General features: G+C 33.1%; 1 protein-coding gene and 1 pseudogene across 2 annotated transcripts; one reads left to right on the top strand and one right to left on the bottom strand.

The window, feature by feature from the left end:
- The first annotated feature begins 490 nt into the window (after positions 1-490).
- On the top strand, positions 491-9788 carry LOC143603929 (protein SULFUR DEFICIENCY-INDUCED 1-like; annotated as a pseudogene). The gene is made up of 6 exons (XR_013148180.1): positions 491-744; positions 810-1022; positions 1081-1229; positions 1306-1374; positions 1450-2351; positions 9689-9788. The product of XR_013148180.1 is annotated as a protein SULFUR DEFICIENCY-INDUCED 1-like (transcript).
- On the bottom strand, positions 6348-6899 carry LOC143603928 (secreted RxLR effector protein 161-like). The gene is made up of 2 exons (XM_077080578.1): positions 6615-6899; positions 6348-6515 (listed from the first exon to the last, which is right to left on the bottom strand). The coding sequence occupies exons 1-2, from the start codon at positions 6897-6899 to the stop codon at positions 6348-6350; spliced, it is 453 nt and encodes a 150-aa protein (XP_076936693.1).
- Positions 9789-10253: the final 465 nt, after the last annotated feature.

Genomic DNA, 10253 nt, shown 5'->3' with positions numbered 1-10253 from the left:
AAAGCGTAAGCGACCAACTTGGCCAGACACGGAAAACGGTGAAACTGAGCCAAGAATGATTTTAAACTTTTATATCGTACAACGTCACAATATAATACTACTAACATGTTCTGGGTGTAACAGCCATACCCAGACTAGACATATATATACAACCCGATTTAGTTTAAGGAATGTACTAGTATTAACAACACAATACCGATTATAGGGATTGTGCTATAATCGAGGCATACCAGGCTGATACCATAATACTATAAGGTGAGTTTCATGACCCCACTTTTTAAACTGTTTTATGAACATTTGGTGGAAAACATGTTTATATATTTATTTATCTGGAAACGTGTTATGATGTGATTATCTAAGTGTTAAAAGTTGAAAGTCCCAACCAACACGAGTGATTACCTACGAGCCCATGGCATGTGAATAACACTGTTGGTTTGACAGTGAAAGTACTAATATACATACAAAATGTGAGCGCGAGAAGTATAAATAGAGATCACCACAGTTGATAACATTTCAAACTCTTTCTTCTCTGTTTCCTCTGATCTAACTAACACCAAAGAAAACCCTGAAATAGTTGAGGTTGAAGAAGCAAGTAGCAAATGTGGTCGAAGAAAGACTCAAGACTCCCGTCTCGTTCTCGTTCTCCACACCCCACCGGAGAAGAAATCTAATGGTTACCCGTTTCATGTCATTCACAAACTCCCACCTGGCGATTCACCCTACGTCAGAGCCAAACATGTTCAGGTTAGGGTTCTTGTATTCACGTTAATTGGGGGTGGGTATTTGATGAAACGCCTCTTTTATTTCAGTTGGTGGATAATAATCCTACTAAAGCGGTATCCCTATTCTGGACTGCCATCAACGCCGGTGATCGGGTCGATAGCGCCTTGAAAGACATGGCGGTTGTGATGAAACAACTCAACCGCTCTGATGAAGCCATAGAAGCCATCAAGTCTTTTAGGCATCTGTGTCTGCTTGAGTCACAGGAATCCCTGGATAATATTCTTCTTGAGTTGTACAAGGTAATTCCTTTATTTCGATCATCCTTTTGCGCAGTAATAATAATAATCTTTATTATAGAGATCGGGACGGATGGATGAGCAGATCCAACTACTTCAAGAAAAACTGAAACACATTGAAGAAAACACTTCGATTGACGGAAACCAAATCAAGTATGCAAGATCACAAGGGAAGAAAATTCAAATAACACTTGGACAAGAGTATTCAAGGTAGAAAGAATATTATATAGTTATTTGTTTAACTATATATATATATATTTTGGGTCTAATCTGTTACAATTAGCAGGTTGCTTGGCAATTTGGCATGGGCTTACTTGCAACAAGATGATTATAAAGTGGCTGAAGAAATCTACAGGTGGGTGGTTTTTGATAGAAAGATTATTAATATAATAGCTTTGCTTAATGTGAATTTTGCATTTTGATGATGCAGGAAGGCACTATCTTTGGAGCCTGATAAAAACAAAAGGTGCAATCTTGCAATATGCTTAATGTACATGAAAAAAATGACAGAAGCCAAGTTCCTACTAAGTACGGTCAAAGACTCAAACCGCATGCGTGTTATGGATGAATCGCATGCCAAGTCATATGAACGTGCGATTCAAGTGATGGAAGAGATCGAAATGCATGCCGGGAATCCGCCTTCTTTCTCATCCTTTCTTAGTAGAAATAAAGAAACCGACACAGTTGAAAGATTATCAAAACGGTGTGATTCAGACCCGGGTATAAAAGGTCAACCATGTCGCCATTTCCGGTCAATGGCACGCCTCGGGTCCCGTATACGCAGCCTAGAATATGGGATAGGAAATTGCTACCTGAGAAACCTGCTGCTGAAGTTAAGAAAGAACAAACTAGCAAGAAAAGTTGGGCGGATATGCGGAAGAAGAGGAACAGATGATGCTTGAATCTCATGAGAGCTGCTCTTATGGTGATGAAAATGAGGATTGCAATATAATGAAATAAAGAATTTGGATCTTTTAGGATGCAGGATGGATATCAAAGTCAACCAGGGACTGCCATGTGTAACAAAAGTCAAACGGTGAAGCGGTCTTTGACTTTTGACATAAGTCAAATTGGTAATGAAGATTGAAACTGTAAAGTGTTTGTGTGCTTGCCTGTATAGATTGTATGTGTTACAGGTCTTTAGAAAGCCTAGGGTAGACTTTTGAAGGGAGTCAAAGATCTTTGACTTTGACTATAGTCCTTTTTGGTTGAATGTTTTGTTGTGTGTTAGTGTGGTAATACAGCCTCTTTTTGGGGTTTTCATAGAGCATATTGAATTGTATGAAACTTTGTTATGCATCAGTTTTATAGTGATTTTTGGTGTCAATTTTTGTAAGAAACTTTGTCTCGGTGCCAATTTGTATACTTTGTACCTCTAGTTTTGTTCTATAGGTGCATTTGGTGATTTTTGTAAGCAGCTCCTTGCTGAATAAATATGTCCATTTTGTGGTTTTCTTTTTTTAAAGTGGTTTGCTTAGCAGTTCAAAAAGAAAATCAGATTTTAAGTTAAGGTACAATTAAAGTATTAAACTAATAATCGGTAATATTAGGGATGAAAACGAACCCGAATCCAATAGATAAGCCTGAAAATATGAAACATTCAGGACATATATTTGGGCATGAGACTAAGTATGGTACCTGTTTTCAAAATATATAGGGTATGGTACATTGGTATTAGATAGTACTCGATTGCCTGAAACATACATACACATTTACCCGAACTATCACTACTGACGTTTTCTTCTTAACTTTAATTTTTGTTGTCCTTGGTAATAGAGAACTCTAGGGGTGCTCACAATTGGGTTTCAAACCGTGAAACCGTTCGAACCGGTCATCGGTTTGGTTTCACAATCGGTTTTTGTATTTAACTTTCAGTTTTTTAAATTTTAAACCATAGTGAATGATTTGGTTTACGATTTATATCAGAAACCGACCGTTTCAAACCGGACTAAAACGTAAGTTTTTAAAATATATATTTTAGCTTTTACATTATATATATTATAGTTCAATATTTAATCATCTACATTGTATTAAAGTTGGTTAACATAAATTTTGAATCTAGTGGTTTAGTAATGTAGTGGGCAACCCAATATATATCTCACCGAATCTTTTAAATGAATCAATTACACTTATTTAAATTTCTTGAAAGTCATGGCATGAAATTACTATAGTTTATTTGCCTTATTTCTGTTGTAGCATAATAAAAGAGTAGAGTTTTAATAAAATTCTTAATTTAGGGTGTGTATGGGATTCCCTATTTGTCTTGAAAAGGTCTTTTTGTGATAAGTGAAAAAGGACTTATGACTTTTTAATAAAGAGTTTCTAAAAAAGTGTTTTGATTAACATAAGTCAGTAAGTTGTTTGTTAAATAGTGTTTGGTTTAATTTGGTGATGTAAATGACCAAAAAAGACATTTTTGTATAAGTGAATAAGTTGTTTTAAAAGTGTTTGGGTGGAATGGGTATTCTAAACTTATAAGGAGATAAGTTACCAAATCCTAACTTATTGAAAACCCATATTTTAGCCTTGGTGATAAGGAGAAACCTAAAAGTCCTTATGTGTTCCCAAACACTTTATAAACATAAAAATGACTTATTCAACCTTCATAAGTTATAAGAAGAGGGAAAAAAGGAATCCCAAACACACCCTTAGTTTTCACCAAAATTCTTCAAATTGTCACATGGCATTTTCTAACTTTTTTTTCATTATTATTTAAAAAAATCATATTTTCATCAAAACATCTATTCTCTTCAACAAACATTCTTAGAAAAACCTAAAGGACATTTTGGGTAAGTTTTGTTTACAAAACAAAATATTGTCTTAGAAAAACCTAATATTTTTTTATTATATCCCATGGTATTATAATTACTTAACACTAAACATAGCATAACGTACATAATTCCCCGATTTATGTAAGATATCGAGATTTATGGTGTCTTAAATATTCAAACGTAACTAATGCCATGTGTATTGATTATACCCATATTACCAGTATTTCAAAATTATGTTGCTCTAATATTTATCTACTATAACATTACTATAACATAGTTACAATAGGTAAGGATTTAAAATTCGGTTCCCATTTTTAAAATCATTTCCATTATATTTGAATATGAAATTATAGCTACATAAATTAAAGATTTAGGCTTTCTTGCATACGTATTGTATATTCCGTTGTCATTATTTTTTGTTGTTTATTGTGTGAAGCTTCTTGACAAGTACAACATTGTTTCATGGTTGTTAAATATTTTTTTTCCTAACTATTTCAATTGGCAATTAGCATTTAGACAATTTTTTAGAATGTATACATTTTAGCAATTAACTTAAAATATGATTTTTTTTATATGATCTTTTATTGATTTCGGCTTTTTATTGTATGATTTTGTTGAACTGAGTTTTTTTTACATGATTTTTGTTGGTGTTTTCAGATTAAAAAAAGTTTTGTAAAAACGTTTGTTAACTACAACAAAATACTAATGTTTAATTTTATAAAATAAATACTAATGTTGAAGTTTATTAAGACACAAGGTTAATTGGTTAAATGTCAAAATCTAGAATTAGGCAAGTTGTTAACAAAGAACTTTCCTATTTTAGATGATAAAAGAGTCTATGCCTCAATTTAGAATGGTTAAATCAAGGGTTAAAATATATTCAAAATTTCAATTGCAACAAAAAGAAGAAAGACAAGAAGAGTTCTTTCCAAAATTTGATGATAAGTCTTTGTCTCAGTTTAGAATGGTTAAATCAAGGGTTAAAATGCATCCAAAATTTCAATTGCAACAAATAAGAAGAAAAAAAGAAGAAGTTAAGTGACTTGTGAATCGTATTATTTTAATTTTCACATTTTATAATTATTTATACTATATTTTTTTGCTATTTATTTTATTACAAACTCATGTATTACATGGGTTCTAACCTAGTTAATAATAAGGAAAATTGGTTTTAAATACTTCCAACTATGTTCTATTGGCAAATAACAGTCTCAACTTAACACTTGGCTGGTGGCGGTCCCAACTAAAGAGGTATTTGTTTCCAATGGTCCGCGGCTAACGAAATGTTAACTCCGTTAGTCCGATGCTTACGTGGCACGCTTAGTTGTCAAAAATTGCTTATGTGTAGGCTTACATGGCATGTGACTGTTAATATTATTTATAAATATATTATATAATATATTAAAAGATTATTTAACCACCACTTCATCTCCCATTCTCCCGTACACCATCTTCAACACACAACCACCACCATCTTTGTCTTCAACCCACCACCTGTCCACCACCATTACTTAATTTTTCCGGAAAAAGTTAACCACATGGGAAAGTTCAGGTGGTTCAGGTATTAGTGAAACGTGGTCCACCTATCTAACTACCATTGTCAGTCGTCTCAGCCCTTCTACCGCTAATGCCGGCTACCGTTGAGCCACCATACGTTGGGCGAAACCCCAGCCGCTTTATCCCTTTCGATTCACAAGAGTCCCTCTCTCTTTCTCTTTCTCTTTCTCTTTCTCTTTCTCTTAGATCTACAATCAATCACCGTAATTTCGAATCCACATCACCAGAAAATCGAGTTGCAGCTTTCCGTCGTCGATATGAGATCTGAATTAGGTTTGTAACTCCGGGGAGCTTCGATTAGTTGTAGTATTTGTATGAAACGCGAACATATAGGCTTCAAAATTTTGATACTTTTGCACCTTCTCCTCCGATGAACTCGTATCCGACTCGTTTTGGGTTTAAGAAACTAAAACCTTAGGTAATTATACTTTACAATGAAGGTGGTGGTGGCGGCTCGACGGAGTGCCATAGATGAAGTTTTGGTTGCAGAAGGGGGGTGATGGGTGGCTGAGTTGGGTTAAATAGTATTTTCATATAATTATAAATAATTTAAAAAGCCACATGCCATGTAAGCTGCCACGCAATCACTTTTTGACAATTGGGCGCGCCACGTAAGCATCAGACTAACGGGGTTAACATTTCGTTAGTTGCGGACCATCGGAAACATATACACCTTTAGTTTGGACCACCACCAGGCAAGTGCTAAGTTGGGACTGTTATTTGATAGTTTGTTGAATGATTGAGAGATGCTGTATTCTATAATCAGGTTGCTTTTGAATAGGCAAATTACAACGTAAACTAAAAAAACTTTATCAAACAAAAAACAAACTAACCTATTAACTAGGAAAATCAAAACGTGTAGAATAACAAAACAAGATCCAACGACAAACCCGGACTTTTATTGACTTAGTGGCATCCACCAACTTCCCTTCAACAGTTACATGAATTGGAATTATCTCCAACATCCTACCTTAATTCATATTTTCTTACACCCAACCTTTCACGCATATAGCAAAACTGTTCGGATCCCAAGCGCCTTGGTTAATACATCAGCAACCTGTTCTTGAGTGTAGCATGATCTGAGCTCTACTTCATTTGCTTCCGGCAGCTCTTTAATGTAGTGGTACTTTATGTCAATGTGTTTACTTCTTTTTGGGAGAGTAGCATTCTTTGACAAAAATATTGTTGATACATTATCACAGTAAATTCGTGTTGCCTCTTCTTACATCTGACCTAACTCATTTAATAACTTCCTCAGCCACATTGCTTGACATGCTGCACTGTTGGCTACTACGAACTCAGCCTCGGTGGATGAGGGTGCATCAACAGATTGCTTTCTTGAGCACCATGAAACTTCACCTGCTTCAATTGAGAAAACATAGGCCGAAATACTCTTCCTGTCATCGATGGAACTAGCCCAATCACTATCTGTGTAGCACCCTAGATGAACGTTTCTTCCCCGTTCATACAATAACCCATACTCTACTGTTCCTGCAACATACCTTAACACCCTCTTTATAGCTCCATAGTGACATGCTGTTGGTTTATGCATGCATCGTGAGATAACACCAACCGAGTAGACTAATTCAGGTCGCGTATGGGTTAAATACAACAACCCTCCTACTAAACTTCATCAGACTTTAATGATATTTCATATTTTCAATAAAGTGCCATATTTGCACCTTTAAATGAGGTTGTCCAAGACATTAATGACAGACTTTTGACTTCATTTCCGGAAGAAGAAGTTGAATATCTCAGTTTTGATAGTATAGATAACCCTGATAGTGTTGGGCCTAGTTTCGATCCAGCATTACACTCACCAGACTTTTTAAGTTGTTTAAAGATGTCTGATATGCCAATAATGTTACTAAGGAATATTGATCAGAAGAATGGTTTATGCAACGGAATTCGATTACAAGTAAATAAATTGGGGAGGCGTTTTATTTAAGTAAATGTTATTTCAGGTACCAAGATTGGTTATCACACTTATATAACTCGTAGTGGTCTAACTCCTTTAGATGAGAAATTGCCATTCAAATTGAAACGAAGACAGTTTCTTGTTGTGGTTTGTTTTGCAATGACCATTAACAAAAGTCATGGCCAATCACTAGCAAGAGTTGACATATATTTGCGAGAACCGATGTTTACACATGGCCAACTATATGTAACTTTATCCCGAGTAAATAGTTGAAACAGTGTTAAAATGCTTATATTAGATAAGGAGGGTAAAGTTACAAATAAAACTACAAAATGTGGTTTATAAGGAACTATTTAGTTGTTTATGAAATTTTCATTTTGAAGTTTTTATTATATATCTAATAATTGTAAAACGAATGTTATTTAATTGTTTATGAAATTCTCATTTTGAAGTTTTTATTATCTATATAATAATTGTATAACGAATGTTATTTTGGTTAGAAATATGTTTAATAAAGTTGTATTTTCTTAAATTATTATTAACAACTATATATCATGTTATTGTCTTCCCAAGTATATATGCCATTATGTTTTCCAGTTTGATATCACGTGTGGTTGTTACATGGTTTATATATTTTCACATGTGTCGTACACGGATCAATAACCTAGTGTGTATATATATATATATATATGTGTGTATGTGTTGAATTATAAGCTAACTTTTATCTATTTTTGATAATTCATGATACAAGGGTTCTTAGTCAATATAAAATTAACCAATTTGTAAAAGATAGCATTAGAGAAATTTATGACATCTACTGAAGAATCGTTGAATTTGGCTTCACTTATTTCAAGGTTTTGAACATGAAACTGAAAGCTTCTTTCTTTATTTATTTGCATTTAATATTATTAGTAAAGTTCATGTTAGTGAAATTTTTTTCATGAATAGTTTTATAAAGGATTTACTTCAGGTTAGTTATTTAAAGTGTATTTTTAGCTTTTTTTTAAAGTATAAATGTTAAAAATGTTGACCTTTTTATTTAAAAAAATTATTTCATGTAGTTATGGTTGGTATTTTGCATTCATTCAAAGATTGAAGTATCTTCTTTGGTTAAGCTTTTAGCAGTTTTTATGAGTTCTCATGGTCTCACCAAAGGCTCTTGTGTATGATCACAATGTTGAACTATAAAAAATGTAGAAACATTAGATGGTTAATGATGTTTAAAGTTTTGGTTATGAATAGATTTACTATGTAGAAATATTATATGGTTAAATTTTTGGTTGCTTCTTTTAATATATTGGTTCATATATTTTGTTTTGTTATTTAATAGCTGCAGAAATGAAATATAAATCATTTCATTTGATAATTGCATTTGGTGATTGTAGGATTAGACCGATGTATTTGATAAGAACCATTGTATTTGATATGTACAAAACACCTTGTATTTGATATATACAAAACCGTTGTATTTTACAATAATAATAGTGTTGTATTTGATAATATTAATAAACTGTTGTAAATGACTTTTCTTCTCTTTTTAGAAAGATCTTTTAAAACGATTTACTTTTACCTTTTAAAGCGGTCCCAGCCTTTTTAAAACGCGTACATTTATAACGGTCATCAAACTGTTTTAAAAGATGTACCAACCGTTGTAAAAGACTTAGTTTTTTGTAGTAGAATATGAATCGTCTTTTTTTAGTAAGTTTATGTTTTAAGTACTTTGTTTACATATGAATATGAATTGAAATTATATCAAATAATTCTCCCAATAAACATATAAAGAAAAGATAGAGTACAATAATTGTTTAACGTACCTTAGGTCAAGAATAATTATATTCATGAAATCGATCGATGAAATCACATCACAAGATCTCGAAATCATCAATACATATCCAATTAATAATTGGTTTACCGAAATAAACAGTTTTGGATCGTTATCGATCAATTTTTTATTTTTCTTCACGAAAACCGTTTTTGAACGTTTTAGGTTTTGGTTGAGCGTTTTAGTATTTTTTTCCTTTGAACGTTTTTGTTTTTGCCTTTGAGCGTGTCGCATACCTATCGTATGCTAAGCAATTATTATACAGGAACCTCACCCTAAACATATAAACCAAAATTTTGTCATCTTAAATATATCTTTAGTTGACGATTTCTATATTTCCACCCGCGTCATACACGGGTCAATAACCTGGTTAAGTAATAATTCGCATGATAACGACCGAATTTCGGGTTGGCCACTCCCAACCCTAACACACCTACTTTATTGTCAAAAATAGATATTGCAGTCACTAAAAGTTTTGTTAAATCGGAGGGTACGTTAATAAGTTTTTGTAGATAAATGCTGGTTTGAAGTATATCTTTGAGTAAACAAGTAACATTTAAATAAATCCAAAAAAAAGTAATGATTGCCATGTGTGTTCAAGTGTTGACTTGGTCAAATATGTAATTTAAAAAGGTTCTAAATCCTTTGAATTTATTTAATTACTTTGAAATATTTATATTTTTTATTTTTATTCTTACAATTCTGCAAACTCAGTTCAGCCATGTTAACTATCCAAGTCCAACTCACAATGGCAGCTATGTCTTCATACCTCCCGAACATTCATCGTCGTCGGAAACATGATACTTACAATTTCATGTCCAACCTAGTCGAACAGGAGGAGTTGACGAAGACCAAGATGTCACACCCCAACCTACGGCGGAAATGCCGGGGCGTGAACTAATTGTCACAGCTCTCAAGGTACTATTATGCAATATTAAAAGTTTCGATACCTATTAAATAAATTTCTAAATAACAAACATCCATACAAAATCCAAATACACAAGTACATATATCAATCAATTACAATATGTCTCATTAAGTTTTTCTCCTAGCATAAATCCTTAAGTGATCTTGTACATCACATCAAACGAATACCTGCATATGCGTTGAAAATAATATAGTTTTGTCAACACAAGGTTGAGTGAGCAACACACCAGTTCAAAGTA

Source organism: Bidens hawaiensis, unplaced genomic scaffold (genome assembly GCF_021521415.1).
Source record: "Bidens hawaiensis isolate Kalapana, Puna unplaced genomic scaffold, B.hawaiensis_p1.1 tig00063359_1, whole genome shotgun sequence".
In the NCBI taxonomy this organism is placed as follows: domain Eukaryota; kingdom Viridiplantae; phylum Streptophyta; class Magnoliopsida; order Asterales; family Asteraceae; genus Bidens; species Bidens hawaiensis.
This window is presented reverse-complemented; position numbering and strand designations above follow the sequence as displayed.

What these genes read in the sequence shown, in the direction of transcription:
- LOC143603928 (XM_077080578.1), bottom strand. Translation starts at nt 6,899, where the DNA reads ATGCATAAACCAACAGCATGTCACTATGGAGCTATAAAGAGGGTGTTA. An exon ending in CCAACAGTGCAGCATGTCAA is followed by an intron (nt 6,516 to 6,614) that starts GCAATGTGGCTG and finishes TTTTTGTCAAAG; the next exon opens with AATGCTACTCTCCCAAAAAG.